The sequence below is a fragment of the Cherax quadricarinatus genome, chromosome 59 (assembly GCF_038502225.1).
Source record: "Cherax quadricarinatus isolate ZL_2023a chromosome 59, ASM3850222v1, whole genome shotgun sequence".
NCBI classification, from domain to species: Eukaryota; Metazoa; Arthropoda; class Malacostraca; order Decapoda; family Parastacidae; genus Cherax; species Cherax quadricarinatus.
In genome coordinates this window covers 15,736,160-15,755,080 of record NC_091350.1, presented here as the reverse complement: position 1 = coordinate 15,755,080, position 18,921 = coordinate 15,736,160, and the positions used below count along the sequence as shown (strand labels likewise).

The 18,921-nt window shown below is 41.5% G+C and overlaps 1 protein-coding gene across 2 annotated transcripts; it reads left to right on the top strand.

Moving 5' to 3' along the window:
* Nucleotides 1–1,190: 1,190 nt before the first annotated feature.
* COX5A (Cytochrome c oxidase subunit 5A) lies at nucleotides 1,191–18,558 on the top strand. 2 transcript variants are annotated; one of them, XM_053791038.1, is made up of 4 exons: nucleotides 1,191–1,339; nucleotides 6,423–6,535; nucleotides 17,865–18,035; nucleotides 18,207–18,558. In XM_053791038.1, the coding sequence occupies exons 1-4, from the start codon at nucleotides 1,267–1,269 to the stop codon at nucleotides 18,300–18,302; spliced, it is 453 nt and encodes a 150-aa protein (XP_053647013.1). In that variant the 5' UTR covers nucleotides 1,191–1,266; the 3' UTR covers nucleotides 18,303–18,558. The 2 variants fall into 2 exon arrangements, with proteins under 2 accessions (XP_053647013.1, XP_053647014.1); XM_053791039.2 differs by lacking the exon at nucleotides 1,191–1,339 and adding an exon at nucleotides 6,189–6,304.
* The last annotated feature ends 363 nt before the right edge of the window (nucleotides 18,559–18,921 follow it).

Sequence of the window (18,921 nt, the reverse complement as noted above, 5' to 3'; positions counted from 1 at the left end):
TTGGCATGATACACTGTTTCTATTAAGGAAAATTGGTAGGATCAGTGATGTTCGAGAGGGGGTTACAATTAATGGCCCCAGTGATTCCATCCCTATTGCAGGGGATGGATGATTGCAGTCCTACAACAGTGGCACCGTACACCTTATGGCGGGGGTGGGGCAGGTCTTCGTGCTTGTGTGATTTAGTAGTTAGCGTAGCTAGTGTCTTCATTCCGGTCTTCTCATAACTTAACATTCTTATATTTTCTCAGGACCAACTCTGACTAAATTTAAACGGTTATGTTATGTTTCAGTGCCTAAGGATGCTATGCTTCACAATCTAGATTTTTGTTGTTTCAGTATCTAGGATGTATCTTTCGTTTCAGTATCTTAGATGTATCTCTCTTGTTTCAGTATGTAATATGTTTCTCTCGTCTCAGTATCTAAGGTGTATTTCTCATTTTTCAGTATCTAGGAGATATCTCCTCATGCTTCAGTCGCTGCTGGATTGTGTATTGTGTTATACTCGCCTATATACGGGTGCAGGGGTCGATCCTTAGCTCCTGATCCCTCCACTCCGCTGGGACTGTTGTATTACTTTCTGTAGTAGTAGTAATAGTAGTAGTAGTAGTGCGTATTATGGTGTGTGTACATTGTGTTGCATGTGTATTGCATACAGGTTATGTTAGCTGTGGTGTTAGTTTAATATGTTTATTATGCACCCCATACCCATCCTGTGGGCGGTAGTCAAAAGATTACAGAGGTACATAATGGGTCCAGGGACTGGACTCCAAAGTTATGATAGCTGAACTAGTTACAAAGGTAATGAACTCCAGGTAGATCTGGTCACAACCATGGCAAGTTATAAAGGTAATGAATGAGCTGTGGTGTTGTACCTGGAATGTAGCTGATGTACTGCGCACTTCGATCGCTTGTATTATAATTTGTTTATATCCAAGAACAATGGATGTGCCTTTGTTTATATTATGGTAGATAGCGGTTTTTATGTTCTTGACAGATGATAAGTCGTAAACCTTAAAAATTATTCATTCATGTTCCCGTTTCCTGTTTGATGATATGTCATAAAACCATAGAAAAAATATTAATCAGGATGAGATAATATTGGTTTGAATAATTGCTAAAAATTAATAAAATATTAAAAATTAAAGCAAAACAATTTATATAATACATAAACTTGAATAATGTTTTAGGCAGGTGTGTGATATTTGTTGGAGGCCGAGGAGTCGACCATTACTGCAGCAGCAGCAGCCGGTGCTATAGTTCACAATGTTCCGTTTAGCACTTACTAGGCTCTCCCAAGTGGCCAGGACCTCCACGCTGGAGGCTACACTACCTGCAGGTATGCCTAGGCCACACCTGCGCCACTATGGCCTTACGTGGCCACTAGTTAACCACACTTGGGTGAGTGATGTCTGACCACGGATTCTCCGGCTCTTTCAACATTGTTTATTATTGTTTTGACTAGGCTAAAAGCAGCAGGGCTCGTACGTGTTTAGTGCCGAGTTTTTAATGTAATAAGTATTTTCACCAAAAGTAACGTTTGACTGGTTCAACTGACTAGCTAGAACGTTTCCTATATTTGGGGTTTGTTATTGAGGGAGACCGTTGTTAGTATTCTTCAACCTTGCTGCCCCTCCTCCCCGAGGATCCTTGCTGCCCCTCCTCCCCGAGGATCCTTGCTGCCCCTCCTCCCCGAGGATCCTTGCTGCCCCTCCTCCCCGAGGATCCTTGCTGCCCCTCCTCCCCGAGGATCCTTGCTCCCCGAGGATCCCTACCCCTCCTCCCCGAGGATGCCCCTTGCTTGCCCCTCCTCCCCGAGGATCCTTGCTGCCCCTCCTCCCCGAGGATCCTTGCTACCCCTCCTCCCCGAGGATCCTTGCTGCCCCTCCTCCCCGAGGATCCTTGCTTCCCCCTCCTCCCCGAGGATCCTTGCTTCCCCCTCCTCCCCGAGGATCCTTGCTGCCCCCTCCTCCCCGAGGATCCTTGCTGCCCCCCTCCTCCCCGAGGATCCTTGCTGCCCCCTCCTCCCCGAGGATCCTTGCTGCCCCCCTCCTCCCCGAGGATCCTTGCTGACCCCCCCCTTCCTCCCCGAGGATCCTTGCTGCCCCCCCCTTCCTCCCCGAGGATCCTTGCTGCCCCCCCCTTCCTCCCCGAGGATCCCTGCTGACCCCCCCTTCCTCCCCGAGGATCCCTGCTGACCCCCCCTTCCTCCCCGAGGATCCCTGCTGACCCCCCCTTCCTCCCCGAGGAGCCCTGCAGACCCCCCCTTCCTCCCCGAGGACCCCTGCTGACCCCCCCTTCCTCCCCGAGGACCCCTGCTGACCCCCCCTTCCTCCCCGAGGACCCCTGCTGACCCCCCCTTCCTCCCCGAGGAACCCTGCTGACCCCCCCTTCCTCCCCGAGGACCCCTGCAGCCCCCCTCCTCCCCGAGGACCCCTGCAGACCCCCCCCCTTCCTCCCCGAGGACCCCTGCAGCCCCCCCTCCTCCCCGGGGACCCCTGCAGCCCCCCTCCTCCCCGGGGACCCCTGCATCCCCCCTCCTCCCCGGGGACCCCTGCATCCCCCCTCCTCCCCGGGGACCCCTGCATCCCCCCTCCTCCCCGGGGCCCCCGGCAGCCCCCCTCCTCCCCGGGGACCCCTGCATCCCCCCTCCTCCCCGGGGACCCCTGCATCCCCCTTCCTCCCCGGGGACCCCTGCATCCCCCCCCTCCCCGGGGACCCCTGCAGCCCCCCTCCTCCCTGGGGACCCCTGCAGCTCCCCTCCTCCCCGGGATCCCCTGCAGCCCCCCTCCTCCCTGGGGACCCCTGCAAAAGTTGAACCTGATTAATATGATTTCCAATGTTCATGGAAACCTTTATTTCATAATTGGGTACACCATATATGATATCTGGTAACAGTGCATTTCAGTCTCCCTGCATTGCCATTTCTTTGATATTTTCACTGTCACTATTTTCACTGTCACAAGCCTATCTGATGTTATCCTGACGTCAAATGACTTCGAACAGGCGATAAATGACATGCCCATGCACTCTGCCCCAGGGCCAGACTCGTGGAACTCCGTGTTCATCAAGAACTGCAAGAAGCCCCTATCACGAGCTTTTACCATCCTATGGAGACTGAGCATGGACACGGGGATCGTCCCACAGTTACTAAAAACAACAGACATAGCCCCACTCCACAAAGGGGGCAGTAAAGCAGTAGCGAAGAACTTCAAACCGATAGCACTAACATCCCATATCATAAAAATCTTGGAAAGGGTCCTAAGAAGCAAGATTGCCACCCATCTAGAAACCCATCAATTACACAACCCAGGGCAACATGGGTTTAGAACAGGTCACTCCTGTCTGTCTCAACTATTGGATCACAACGACAAGGTCCTAAATGCACTAGAAGACAAAAAGAATGCAGATGTAATATATACAGACTTTGCAAAAGCCTTCGAACAAGTGTGACCATGGCGTAATAGCGCACAAAATGCGTGCTAAAGGAATAACAGGAGAAGTTGGTCGATGGATCTATAATTTCCTCACAAACAGAACAGAGTAGTAGTCAACAGAGTAAAGTCCAAGGCGGCTACGGTGGAAAGCTCTGTTCCACAAGGCACAGTACTCGCTCCCATCTTGTTTCTCATCCTCATATCTGACATAGACAAGGATGTCAGCCACAGCACCGTGTCTTCCTTTGCCGATGACACCCGAATCTGCATGACAGTGTCTTTCATTGCAGACACCGCAATTCTCCAGGCGGACATCAACCAAATCTTTCTGTGGGCTGCAGAAAACAATGTGAAGTTCAACGATGAGAAATTTCAATTACTCAGATATGGTAAACACGAGGAAATTAGAACTACTTCATAGTACAAAACAAATTCCGGCCACAAAATAGAACGAAAAACCAACGTCAAAGACCAGGGAGTGATCATGTCGGAGGATCTCGCCTTCAAGGACCATAACATTGTATCAATTGCAGCTGCTAGAAAAATGACAGGATGGATAATGAGAACCTTCAAAACTAGGGATGCCAAGCCCATGATGACACTCTTCAGGTTGCTTGTTCTATCTAGGCAGGAATATTGCTGCACACTAACAACACCTTTCAAGGCAGGTGAAATTGCTGACCTAGAAAACGTACAGAGAACCTTCACGGCACGCATAACGGAGATGAAACTCCTCAATTACTGGGAGCGCTTGAAGTTCCTGAACCTGTATTCTCTGGAACGCACGTTTAAGAGGTACATGATTATATACACCTGGAAAATCCTACAGGGAGTAGTACCGAACTTGCACACGAAAATCACTTGCAACGAAAGCAAAAGACTTGGCATACGATGCAACATCCCCCAATGAAAAGCAGGGGTGTCACTAGCATGTTAAGAGACAATACAATGAGTGCCAGGGGCCCAGGACTGTTCAACTGCCTCCCAGCATACATAAGGGGGATTACCAATAGACCCCTGGCAGTCTTCAAGCTGGCACTGGACAGGCACCTAAAGTTGGTGCCTGACCAGCCGGGCTATGGCTCGTACATTGGATTGCGTGCAGCCAGCAGTAACAGCCTGGTTGATCAGGCTCTGATCCACCATGAGGCCTGGTCACAGACCGGGCTTCGGGGGCGTTGATCCCCGGAACTCTCTCCAGGTAAACTCTCAACTATGGCACCTCGGTGCTGTCTTGCCTTGTCTGCACAAGGAAAATTGGTTGGTAACTAATAGCTAGAGCTCAGCTGATGCATCTTTCTACCTAGATTGTTGTTAACCGAGGCCTTATAAGTTGTAATTTTAGCCCTAATATGTGGGAAATGACATGTATAGCTATGGACATTTTAAAATATAAATGCAAAAGTTTTGTGGGTTACTCAAATGTTAAAAGATTATGTACAGTAGTACCTCTGTACTTGAACTTAATTTATTCTAGAAGGCTGTTCAAGTGCCGATCTGTTAGTACTGAACGAATTCTTCTCGTAAGGAATAATGTAGCAGTAACAGCCTGGTTGATCAGACCCTGAGCCACCATGAGGGCTGGCCTCAGACTGGGCCGCAGGGGCGTTGGCCCCTGAAACCCTCTCCAGGTAAACTCCAGGTAGGCTTGTAAACAGTTTACATCCTAGCATGCATAAATCTAAAAAAATGAAGCATCTCAGAAACACTATCACCAGCTAACTTTTTTCATCGATCCAAATAGACAATAATTTCTCAACTACTTCATTTGTTTGTGACCTTTTGTTTTGTAACTGCTTTCACTCCTTTTTCAACATCAGCCTTTTTAATGGCCTCTTTATTTGTTAGTATTGTAGAGATCGTAGACTTCGCCATATGAAACTTGGTAGGAAGGTCATATGCACAGGCACCTCCTTCATATTTTGCCATGATGTCAGCATAGTTGCTGATCCCCTGTGTATGTTAGAGTATCAGAGTACCATCCACATGTTTTACGTAGATGATCCCTTTGCTACACTTAGCGGCTAGCATGTGTGACGTCACGTGATGCTGCATGTGAGCGTCAGATGCTCTCTCTCTCTCCCCCCCTCAGTTCACGGATACCTACAAGCATCAATAGGCTAGGCTGGGCTTCCCTCTCGCACTCCGCTAATGTGTGTTACCACCCAACAAGTGTGTTTATCTCCAACCATCCATATCTCCATGAACCCTCTCAACAATGAGTTTTTTTCATCTGTTATGGCTCTAACCAGTTCTCTTTTTGGTTGGCTGTTAGTTTACAGCGAAGTTCAATGGAGTTTTGCACCGAGCGACAGCTGTGAGGGGACTTGCGTACATTGTTTGGTCAAGTGCCGAGCAAACTGTTAACTTCCAAGCAATTTTTTTACCGAACGAAGCGTTTGAATAGCAAATTGTTGGAGTTGGGAGCTGTTTGAGTACCGAGGTACTACTGTACTTATTTTGGTGCAGCTATTAACAATACAGTATTGTTAATCCACCTTTCCTTGTCCCTTCACCATATTGAGTAGTTTACCTTGAATGCTAAATCACTTAGAATGTCTCCAGTTAAGTTTTGGTGTATTACATTCATGTTTTCTAGTTCCTTTAAACATTTTTCTCTTCTGTTTGCACAAGATAAGATTTGTTTGGATTTTTAACCAGGATAACCAAAGAAAGTCAGTACATCATTGAGGATTCATATTTCCACTGAGGTCCTTTAATCTTGTCCCCCAGGGTGCAACCCAGGTACCTGCTTACTGCTAAATAAACTGGGACAGGAGGTGTAAGGAAGCATGTTCGTTTTAACCCATGCCAGGAGTTGAACCATGGACACCCTATGAAGCAAGAGCATTGCCAGCCGAGCCATGGTGAATAGGTCTGTTATTGTTAAAATAAAAAAAAAATCTTTTATTTTTTCAATTTTCCTAAGGTTTTGGCACAAACTGAAGCATGTACCAGTATGTGAGCATACTTTTCTTCTTACAGTAACTGTCGGCCGCAGCATGTCCAAGCATTCAACAGAAACAGATGAGGAACTGGATGCTAGATATGAAGCTTACTTTTCAAGGTCTGATATTGATGGCTGGGAGATTCGGAAGGTTAGTGCTCGGTTCTGAGAATTGTTCATATTTTATTTGTATACCATACCTTATGGGCAGCTTTATTTATCTTGCTAATATTTGGAGTACAGGTAATTACTGTACATCTTAATTATCCTGCAATTCACTTTAATATGTCTTGTATATCTTTATACAGTAGGGCCCCACTTAAACTGCAGGTTAGGTTCCAGGCTACCGCCATAAAGCGGAAACCGCCGTAAAGTGGAACACCCTTTTTTTCCCCTTATAAATGCATGCAAACACTAGATAGCAAGTTTACACTAACATATATTAAGTTAGCAATAGAACCAGGCATCAGAAAACAATAAAAAAGTACAATACATACATAGTGCACTCATTACTTACCTTAAAATATTTAGTCTTAATCTAGGGTGAGACAAGTAGTATTTATTGTAAGAAATCAAGTGTGGTATGTATGGTAGTCAGCTGGGCTACCATGCCAGGCCACCCCACCCACACATACTATTCTATGATATTTAAGCATCTCAGAGCGATAAAATGTATATACAGTCCACTCATTACTTACCTTAAAATATTTGTAGTCTTAATGTAGGGTCAGGAGTAAGTAAATGAGATAAAACGAATAAATGAGAGAGAGAAAGAATGAGTGCATGAGAGAGGACAGGTGCAGAGTAATGTAAACAAACCAGGTGAAGGCAAGTTTTGTAAACAAACTGTACACGTCTGGTTTGTGTGCAAGTTACATTGTGTACAGGTTCTCTACATTGATATGGTAGAATAAATAAAGAACACTCCCATTCTCATGTAGCAGCATTTTGAGAAGAAATGACGCTCTGAGTGAAGGCAATGGAAATAAGTCACTCTGACTTTTTTGGGTTATCCTAGGTTCTCTACACATATGTTATGTATGATAATCTTTGTAACTGTATTTGTGTATACCTGAATAAACTTATTTACATACATACGAAAGGAATAATTTTCTACAGTTATCCCCAGTAACACATTTTCTCTTATGTTAGATTAGAGAAAATGTTATTCTTGCCATCACTTGTACAAGTTATCTGGTTACCACATCTCATATTTGTTTATTTATTCTACTGTGGGGTGTATTTATCTTATTTGTTATGCATCGTGTTTATTATATAATTTTGAAAAAATATCATAGATGGATTAATGAAAATGTGTATATTAACGTAATATACGACATTTAAATGAGACTATAATTATTATCATTACTAATATGACGTCTGGAGACATAAGACACTCTTACTGATTTTAATGTGTACCTGCATGCCAGCACAGTGTAAGTTTATTTAGGTACAGGTATACATAAGTATAATTATCAGAGGTTGGTAGACAGCAACCATCCAGGGAGGTACTACTGTCCTGACAAGTGAATGTAAAACAAAAGCCTGTAATTGTTTTACATGATGGTAGGATTGCTGGTGTCTTTTGTCTGTCTCATAAATATGCAAGATTACAGGTATGTCTTGCTACTTCTACTTACTTAGGTCACACTACACATACATGTACACCTTTATTTATACACACTCATCTGAGTTTTCTTTGATTTTATCTTAATAGTTCTTGGTCTTATTACTTTTCCTTTTATATCCATGGGGAAGTGGAATAAGAATCTTTCCTCCGTAAGCCATGCGTGTTGTAAAAGTCAACTAAAATGCCGGGAACAATGGGCTAGTAACCCCTTTTCCTGTAAAGATTACTAAAAAGAATAAGAAAAAGAAAATTGTCAAAGTGGGAAGTCTGAATGTGCATGGATGTTGTGCAAATGATAAGAGAGAGATGATTGTGGATGTTATGAATGAGAAGCTGGATGTCCTGGCTTTAAGTGAAATGAAGCTGAAGGGGGTGGGAGAGTTTCAATGGAGAGGAATAAATGGGATTAGGTCAGGGGTTTCAAATAGTTAGAGCTAAAGAAGGAGTAGCAATAATGTTGAAGGATAAGCTATGGAAGGAAAAGAGGGACTATAAATGTATTAATTCAAGGATTATGTGGAGTAAAATAAAGATTGGATGTGAAAAGTGGGTTATAGTAAGCGTGTATGCACCTGGAGAAGAAAGAAGTGTAGAGGAGAGAGAGATTTTGGGAAATGTTGAGTGAATGCGTGGGGAGTTTTGAACCAAGTGTGAGAGTAATGGTGGTTGGGGATTTCAATGCTAAAGTGGGTAAAAATGTTATGGAGGGAGTAGTAGGTAAATTTGGTGTGCCAGGGGTAAATGTAAATGGGGAGCCTTTAATTGAGCTATGTGTAGAAAGAGATTTGGTAATAAGTAATACATATTTTATGAAAGAGGATAAAAAATATATAAGGTATGATGTAGCACGTAATGAAAGTAGTTTGTTAGATTATGTATTGATGAATGGTTTGAAAAACCGACAAGTTGAAGATTGAGACACTTATGCAGCATATGGGAATCTTTATTCAGGAAACGTTTCGCCGCACAGTGGCTTCATCAGTCCAATACAAAGAGGAAGGCGTAAGGAGAGGAGGAGTATGAGGTAATCAGTCCCTCAACCTGGAGTCGATGTGTTCAGTCCATCAATCTTGTAGAATGTACAGCATAGGGCCGTAGACGTGGCTTATATACTGTAGTGAGGTGAGGTGAAGCAGGTGGAGGCGGGGTCATAGTGGTACCATCCACTAGTCGAAGTAGGTCTTCGACCTACTCTCCTTACGCCTTCCTCTTTGTATTGGACTGATGAAGCCACTGTGCGGCGAAACGTTTCCTGAATAAAGATTTCCATATGCTGCATAAGTGTCTCAATCTTCAACTTGTCGGTTTTTCAAACCATTCATCACAACTGTCAGACACTGCAGCATCATGGGATCTTGCTACAAAGAATTTTTCAACACTTGTTCATCCTTTGGACGAAGACCTACTTCGACTAGTGGATGGTACCACTATGACCCCGCCTCCACCTGCTTCACCTCACCTCACTACAGTATATAAGCCACGTCTACGGCCCTATGCTGTACATTCTACAAGATTGATGGACTGAACACATCGACTCCAGGTTGAGGGACTGATTACCTCATACTCCTCCTCTCCTTACGCCTTCCTCTTTGTATTGGACTGATGAAGCCACTGTGCGGCGAAACGTTTCCTGAATAAAGATTCCCATATACTGCATAAGTGTCTCAATCTTCAGATTATGTATTGGTGGATAAAAGGTTGATGGATAGGCTCCAGGATGTACATGTTTATAGAGGGGCAACTGATATGTCGGATCATTATTTAGTTGTAGCTACAGTTAGAGTAAGAGGTAGATGGGAAAAGAGGAAGGTGGCAACAACAAGTAAGAGGGAGGTGAAAGTGTATAAACTAAGGGAGGAGGAAGTTCGGGGGAGATACAAGCGACTGTTGGCAGAAAAGTGGGCTAGTGCAAAGACGAGTAGTTGGGGGGTTGAAGAGGGTTGGAATAGTATTAAAAATGCAGTATTAGAATGTGGGGCAGAAGTTTGTGGTTATAGGAGGGTTGGGGCAGGTGGAAAGAGGAGTGATTGGTGGAATGATGAAGTAAAGGGTGTGATAAAAGAGAAAGTTAGCTTATGAGAGGTTTTTACAAAGCAGAAGTGTTATAAGGAAAGCAGGGTATATGGACAGTAAAAGAAAGGTGAAGAGAGTGGTGAGAGTGTGCAAAAGGAGAGCAGATGATAGAGCGGGAGAGGCACTGTCAAGAAATTTTAATGAAAATAAGAAAAAATTTTGGAGTGAGTTAAAAAAGTTAAGAAAGCCTAGGGAAAGTATGAATTTGTCAGTTAAAAACAGAGTAGGGGAGTTAGTAGATGGGGAGAGGGAGGTATTAGGTAGATGGCGAGAATATTTTGAGGAACTTTTAAATGTTGAAGAAAGGGAGGTGGTAATTTCATGCACTGGTCAGGGAGGTATACCATCTTTTAGGAGTGAAGAAGAGCAGAATGTAAGTGTGGGGGAGGTACGTGAGGCATTACGTAGAATGAAAGGGGGTAAAGCAGCTGGAACTGATGCAATCATGACAGAAATGTTAAAAGCAGGGGGGGGATAGTGTTGGAGTGGTTGGTACTTTTGTTTAATAAATGTATGAAAGAGGGGAAGGTACCTAGGGATTGGCAGAGAGCATGTATAGTCCCTTTATATAAAGGGAAAGGGGACAAAAGAGATTGTAAAAATTATAGAGGAATAAGCTTACTGAGTATACCAGGAAAAGTGTACGGTAGGGTTATAATTGAAAGAATTAGAGGTAAGACAGAATGTAGGATTGCGGATGAGCAAGGTGGTTTCAGTAGGTAGGGGATGTGTAGAACAAGTGTTTACATTGAAGCATATATGTGAATAGTATTTAGATAAAGGTAGGGAAGTTTTTATTGCATTTATGGATTTAGAAAAGGCGTATGATAGTGGAGATAGAGGAGCAATGTGGCAGATGTTGCAAGTATATGGAATAGGTGGTAAGTTACTAAATGCTGTAAAGAGTTTTTATGAGGATAGTGAGGCTCAGGTTAGGGTGTGTAGAAGAGGGAGACTACTTCCCGGTAAAAGTAGGTCTTAGACAGGTATGTGTAATGTCACCATGGTTGTTTAATATATTTATAGATGGGGTTGTAAAAGAAGTAAATGCTAGGGTGTTCGGGAGAGGGGTGGGATTAAATTATAGGGAATCAAATTCAAAATGGGAATTAAGTTACTTTTTGCTGATGATACTGTGCTTATGGGAGATTCTAAAGAAAAAATTGCAAAGGTTAGTGGATGAGTTTGGGAATGTGTGTAAAGGTAGAAAGTTGAAAGTGAACATAGAAAAGAGTAAGGTGATGAGGGTATCAAATGATTTAGATAAAGAAAAATTGGATATCAAATTGGGGAGGAGGAGTATGGAAAGAGTAATGTTTTCAGATACACAAATAACCCGCACATAAAAGACAGAAGCTTACGACGACGTGTCAGCGGATGAATTTATGAAGGATGAGGTTAATCATAGAATTGATGAGGGAAAAAAGGTGAGTGGTGCATTGAGGTATATGTGGAGTCAAAAAACATTATCTATGGAGGCAAAGAAGGGAATGTATGAAAGTATAGTAGTACCAACACTCTTGTATGGGTGTGAAGCTTGGGTGGTAAATGCAGCAGCGAGGAGACGGTTGGAGGCAGTGGAGATGTCCTGTCTAAGGGCAATGTGTGGTGTAAATATGCAGAAAATTCGGAGTGGAAATTAGGAAAAGGTGTGGAGTTAATAAAAGTATTAGTCAGAGGGCAGAAGAGGGGTTGTTGAGGTGGTTTGGTCATTTAGAGAGAATGGATCAAAGTAGAATGACATGGAAAGCATATAAATCTATAGGGGAAGGAAGGCGAGGTAGGGGTCGTCCTCGAAAGGGTTGGAGAGAGGGGGTAAAGGAGGTTTTGCAGGCAAGGGGCTTGGACTTCCAGCAAGCGTGCGTGAGCGTGTTCGATAGGAGTGAATGGAGACGAATGGTACTTGGGACCTGACGATCTGTTGGAATGTGAGCAGGGTAATATTTAGTGAAGGGATTCAGGGAAACCGGTTATTTTCATATAGTCTGACTTGAGTCCTGGAAATGGGAAGTACAATGCCTGCACTTTAAAGGAGGGGTTTGGGATATTGGCAGTTTGGAGGGATATGGTGTGTATCTTTATATGTATATGCTTCTGAACTGTTGTATTCTGAGCACCTCTGCAAAAACAGTGATTATGTGTGAGTGTGGTGAAAGTGTTGAATGATGAAAGCATTTTCTTTTTGGGGATTTTCTTTCTTTTTTGGGTCACCCTGCCTTGGTGGGAGACTGCCAACTTGAGGAAAAAAAAACAAAAAAAAAAAAATTATTATATATATATATATATATATATATATATATATATATATATATATATATATATATATATATATATATATATATATATATATATATATATATATATATATATATATATATATATATATATATATATATATTATATATATATATATGATTTTGCTAGTGATTTGTTTTAAACAGGTAGTAGGTTGGTAGACAGCAACCACCCAGGGAGGTACTACCGTCCTGCCAAGTGAGTGTAAAACGAAGCCTGTGATTGTTTTACATGATGGTAGGATTGCTGATGTCTTTTGTCTGTCTCATAAATATGCAAGATTACAGGCATGTCTTGCTACTTCTACTTACACTTAGGTCACACTACACATACATGTACACATTTATTTATACACACTCATCTGAGTTTTCTTTGATTTTATCTTAATAGTTCTTGGTCTTATTAATTTTCCTTTTATATCCATGGGGAAGTGGAATAAGAATCTTTCCTCCGTAAGCCATGCGTGTTGTAAAAGTCAACTAAAATGCCGGGAACAATGGGCTAGTAACCCCTTTTCCTGTAAAGATTACTAAAAAGAATAAGAAGAAGAAAATTGTCAAAGTGGGAAGTCTGAATGTGCGTGGATGTTGTGCAGATGATAAGAAAGAGATGATTGTGGATGTTATGAATGAGAAGAAGCTGGATGTCCTGGCTTTAAGTGAAACAAAGCTGAAGGGGGTGGGAGAGTTTCAGTGGAGAGGAATAAATGGGATTAGGTCAGGGGTTTCAAATAGAGTTAGAGCTAAAGAAGGAGTAGCAATAATGTTGAAGGATAAGCTATGGCAGGAAAAGAGGGACTATAAATGTATTAATTCAAGGATTATGTGGAGTAAAATAAAGATTGGATGTGAAAAGTGGGTTATAATAAGCGTGTATGCACCTGGAGAAGAGAGAAGTGTAGAGGAGAGAGAGAGATTTTGGGAAATGTTGAGTGAATGCGTGGGGAGTTTTGAATCAAGTGTGAGAGTAATGGTGGTTGGGGATTTTAATGCTAAAGTGGGTAAAAATGTTATGGAGGGAGTAGTAGGTAAATTTGGGGTGCCAGGGGTAAATGTAAATGGGGAGCCTTTAATTGAGCTATGTGTAGAAAGAAATTTGGTAATAAGTAATACATATTTTATGAAAAAGAGGATAAATAAATATACAAGGTATGATGTAGCACGTAATGAAAGTAGTTTATTAGATTATGTATTGGTGGATAAAAGGTTGATGGGTAGGCTCCAGGATGTACATGTTTATAGAGGGGCAACTGATATATCGGATCATTATTTAGTTGTAGCTACAGTTAGAGTAAGAGGTAGATGGGAAAAGAGGAAGGTGGCAACAACAAGTAAGAGGGAAGTGAAAGTGTATAAACTAAGGGAGGAGGAAGTTCGGGTGAGATATAAGCGACTATTGGCAGAAAGGTGGGCTAGTGCAAAGATGAGTAGTGGGGGGGTTGAAGAGGGTTGGAATAGTTTTAAAAATGCAGTATTAGAATGTGGGGCAGAAGTTTGTGGTTATAGGAGGGTGGGGGCAGGAGGAAAGAGGAGTGATTGGTGGAATGATGAAGTAAAGGGTGTGATAAAAGAGAAAAAGGTAGCTTATGAGAGGTTTTTACAAAGCAGAAGTGTTATAAGAAGAGCAGAGTATATGGAGAGTAAAAGAAAGGTAAAGAGAGTGGTGAGAGAGTGCAAAAGGAGAGCAGATGATAGAGTGGGAGAGGCACTGTCAAGAAATTTTAATGAAAATAAGAAAAAATTTTGGAGTGAGTTAAACAAGTTAAGAAAGCCTAGGGAAAATATGGATTTGTCAGTTAAAAACAGAGTAGGGGAGTTAGTAGATGGGGAGATGGAGGTATTGGGTAGATGGCGAGAATATTTTGAGGAACTTTTAAATGTTAAGGAAGAAACAGAGGCAGTAATTTCATGCACTGGTCAGGGAGGTATACCATCTTTTAGGAGTGAAGAAGAGCAGAATGTAAGTGTGGGGGAGGTACGTGAGGCATTACGTAAAATGAAAGGGGGTAAAGCAGCTGGAACTGATGGGATCATGACAGAAATGTTAAAAGCAGGGGGGGATATAGTGTTGGAGTGGTTGGTACTTTTGTTTAATAAATGTATGAAAGAGGGGAAGGTACCTAGGGATTGGCAGAGAGCATGTATAGTCCCTTTATATAAAGGGAAAGGGGACAAAAGAGACTGTAAAAATTATAGAGGAATAAGCTTACTGAGTATACCAGGAAAAGTGTACGGTAGGGTTATAATTGAAAGAATTAGAGGTAAGACAGAATGTAGGATTGCGGATGAGCAAGGAGGTTTTAGAGTGGGTAGGGGATGTGTAGATCAGGTGTTTACATTGAAGCATATATGTGAACAGTATTTAGATAAAGATAGGGAAGTTTTTATTGCATTTATGGATTTAGAAAAGGCATATGATAGAGTGGATAGAGGAGCAATGTGGCAGATGTTGCAAGTATATGGAATAGGTGGTAAGTTATTAAATGCTGTAAAGAGTTTTTATGAGGATAGTGAGGCTCAGGTTAGGGTGTGTAGAAGAGAGGGAGACTACTTCCCGGTAAAAGTAGGTCTTAGACAGGGATGTGTAATGTCACCATGGTTGTTTAATATATTTATAGATGGGGTTGTAAAGGAAGTAAATGCTAGGGTGTTTGGGAGAGGGGTGGGATTAAATTATGGGGAATCAAATTCAAAATGGGAATTGACACAGTTACTTTTTGCTGATGATACTGTGCTTATGGGAGATTCTAAAGAAAAATTGCAAAGGTTAGTGGATGAGTTTGGGAATGTGTGTAAAGGTAGAAAGTTGAAAGTGAACATAGAAAAGAGTAAGGTGATGAGGGTGTCAAATGATTTAGATAAAGAAAAATTGGATATCAAATTGGGGAGGAGGAGTATGGAAGAAGTGAATGTTTTCAGATACTTGGGAGTTGACGTGTCGGCGGATGGATTTATGAAGGATGAGGTTAATCATAGAATTGATGAGGGAAAAAAGGTGAGTGGTGCGTTGAGGTATATGTGGAGTCAAAAAACGTTATCTATGGAGGCAAAGAAGGGAATGTATGAAAGTATAGTAGTACCAACACTCTTATATGGGTGTGAAGCTTGGGTGGTAAATGCAGCAGCGAGGAGACGGTTGGAGGCAGCGGAGATGTCCTGTTTAAGGGCAATGTGTGGTGTAAATATTATGCAGAAAATTCGGAGTGTGGAAATTAGGAGAAGGTGTGGAGTTAATAAAAGTATTAGTCAGAGGGCAGAAGAGGGGTTGTTGAGGTGGTTTGGTCATTTAGAGAGAATGGATCACAGTAGAATGACATGGAAAGCATATAAATCTATAGGGGAAGGAAGGCGGGGTAGGGGTCGTCCTCGAAAGGGTTGGAGAGAGGGGGTAAAGGAGGTTTTGTGGGTAAGGGGCTTGGACTTCCAGCAAGCGTGCGTGAGCGTGTTAGATAGGAGTGAATGGAGACGAATGGTACTTGGGACCTGACGATCTGTTGGAGTGTGAGCAGGGTAATATTTAGTGAAGGGATTCAGGGAAACCGGTTATTTTCATATAGTCGGACTTGAGTCCTGGAAATGGGAAGTACAATGCCTGCACTTTAAAGGAGGGGTTTGGGATATTGGCAGTTTGGAGGGATATGTTGTGTATCTTTATATGTTTATGCTTCTAGACTGTTGTATTCTGAGCACCTCTGCAAAAACAGTGATAATGTGCGAGTGTGGTGAAAGTGTTGAATGATGATGAAAGTATTTTCTTTTTGGGGATTTTCTTTCTTTTTTGGGTCACCCTGCCTCGGTGGGAGACGGCCGACTTGTTGAAAAAAAAGAAAAAAAAAAAAAAATATATATATATATATATATATATATATATATATATATATATATATATATATATATATATATATATATATATATATATATATATATATATATATATATATATATATATATACATATATACATACATACATATACATATGTATTCTGACACACACACACACACGGCCACACACACAGACAGACACACACACACACACACACATATACAAACACTTGAAATTTTGGAGTTTCCAGACAAAATGGAGAGACTTGGTGCTTACTGAGCTCACAGAGAATGTAAACAAACAGGGTGGGGCGCGGTGACCATATTGGAAAGTCAGGTGGGGGGAGCCGTATAGCGAGTTTTGGTCATAATTTGAAATGACCGCATTAGTGAAATGCCGTAAAGCGGGGCCCTACTGTATATATGCTTCTAAACTGTTATCTGGGCACCTCTGCAAAAAAAATGATTATGTATGAGTGAGGTGAAATCGTTGAATAATGATGGAAGTAGTATTTTCTCTTTGGGTCGCCCTGCCTCGGTGGGAGATGGCCGACTTGTTGGAAAAAGTCTTGTCTGTATGGCTGTGTACTCTATTTAGGGGCATCAGTGTAGTGGACTGTATCCTGATCCTTTATGTTTGCAAACTGCTGTTTTTCAGTAATAGAAATTGTAGCCAAAAGCAAGTGGGTGGTGCTGCAGCAGTAAATCTAACCCATTTGGCAAAGTGTAGACACCAGACCATAAATCTCTCCTCGTGTAACTTATGGTTTGCTTCAGACATTTATCCTTGTGTTCTCAAAGGAAGCTTAGCATTCATTTTGGGTCATGAAAGTTCTAATTTCCCAATTGTATTAAATTGGGTTTGCATTCCAAAACTGGAAACTGCCTCCTTTGACCAGCTTCAAACCTTAAATTTTGGTGAATCTTAGAAAAATTTGGGTTAATTTTGGGCTGTATAGTGCCAATTTGCCAATTTCATTAAAAATGGACAGTTGAAATAAAACACTAGTTTTCCCCATTAAAATATGTGAAAGCCTAATCCTATTGCCTTTAGACCTTCAGTTCTGATAACTTGAGAATGTGACTTTTGAGATGGTTTCAGACTTCGGTGTTTGTGTATCCCAGGATATTTGTCTTTGTATGATAGCTAGAGAATGTCTTTCTGATTTGTTTTAAACAGAGATTTTCTTACTGGAAGGTTTCAGCTTTAAGATGTGTAGGTGTCAGCTTGCCGCTTGCATTGTAAAGATAAGGGTATTAGTTTGCATGGAATAACTTGTGAATACCTCTTTTGATTGTCTTCAGATCTTCAATGCTGATAAATCTTTTACTGCATTAGAAGCTTATGCTACACCATGCTACAGTTTTTGGTGTTTGAGGTAGGAGTTGGGCTTGTAGAATGCTTTTCTTGGATCGTGCAGTGACTATAACTCGCTTTAATTTTTAAACATTAAGTTTATTTATTGTTGACTTAAAATTCCTACTTTTACTTTAGTAGTTGTAAATCTTTGCCCTACCCATCCTTTATGCATATGTAAAATGAAATGCAATTACTGTGTGTTAGTAAATTTTTAAGATGCTGAGCTTACATAAATATAAATAAATGCTTAATGTTAGTTTTGTTGTATATACAGTGTAAATAATTAGTCTTCGTTTTCAGGCTATGAATGACTTGTGTGGTATGGATTTGGTACCAGAGCCCAAGATTGTCATAGCTGCCTTGAAGGCCTGCAGGCGCAACAATGATTTTGCTCTAGCTGTACGCTTTTTGGAGGCAGTCAGGGAAAAATGTGGTAGGAAAGAAAAGGCTATTTACCCATACATTCTTCAGGTGGGTTTCTCAATCCATTGTTAGACGTTAACTTGTGACTTCACCACTTAATTTTGACATTGTAGCTTGTAATTTCTTAAAAAAAAAAAAATGAATTTAAGGTAATATGCTCACATATTCATAGTTTTATTCATGTTTAGCAAATAGTACAACTGGAGTTTTTCCCCACAGGAGATCAACCCGACCCTACAGGAGCTGGGTATCAGTACACCAGAAGAACTGGGATATGACAAACCTGAACTCGCCCTTGCTAGTGTATATGATTAAATTAACTACCCAAGTTGACTAATTGATGAAATACATGTATAGTGCAGTGAGGATCTGGAGCCTGACAGTTCTGAGGAATGTTTTGGTTTGGTACTGACCTAGATCACTCGCAGTCACCCACAAGATGTATTATAAATAATATTTAAAGTGCAGTTTCCATTGTACTAGGGAATCCTTCAGTGTTTTGTGATTTGTACAGAGGGCAAAGATTCCTTTAATTTAATTCAGTTCTCAAATATATGATGTACAGAAGAAATTGCATTTCATTTTACTTTGTAGTGTGATGCTTTGATTAACAAATGACATTTTAGATTTGTATGTACAGAAAACCCATGCAAAACTTATCAAAGATGGTTGTGGATAATACTTCAACACTACAGTTTTTTTTAATGCTAGTTATTCTCTCACTGACTTACTCTTTCAATGCTGGTACAGTCTAAACTGAAAGCATGACTGATCCAGTCATAATTTTCATCCTTGGGTATGCCAGGAATGGCAGTAGTGTTCAGAATTTTTGTTGGAAATGGCCCATTTATAACAGATCAAAGAATTGTGAAGACAAGATGGACATGAAGCCGTGTGTATTCAATTAACTGTGATATTGCAGTAAGATTGATTG

What these genes read in the sequence shown, in the direction of transcription:
- COX5A (XM_053791038.1), top strand. Translation starts at nt 1,267, where the DNA reads ATGTTCCGTTTAGCACTTACTAGGCTCTCCCAAGTGGCCAGGACCTCC. An exon ending in GGAGGCTACACTACCTGCAG is followed by an intron (nt 1,340 to 6,422) that starts GTATGCCTAGGC and finishes TTCTTCTTACAG; the next exon opens with TAACTGTCGGCCGCAGCATG. An exon ending in TTTACCCATACATTCTTCAG is followed by an intron (nt 18,036 to 18,206) that starts GTGGGTTTCTCA and finishes TTTTCCCCACAG; the next exon opens with GAGATCAACCCGACCCTACA.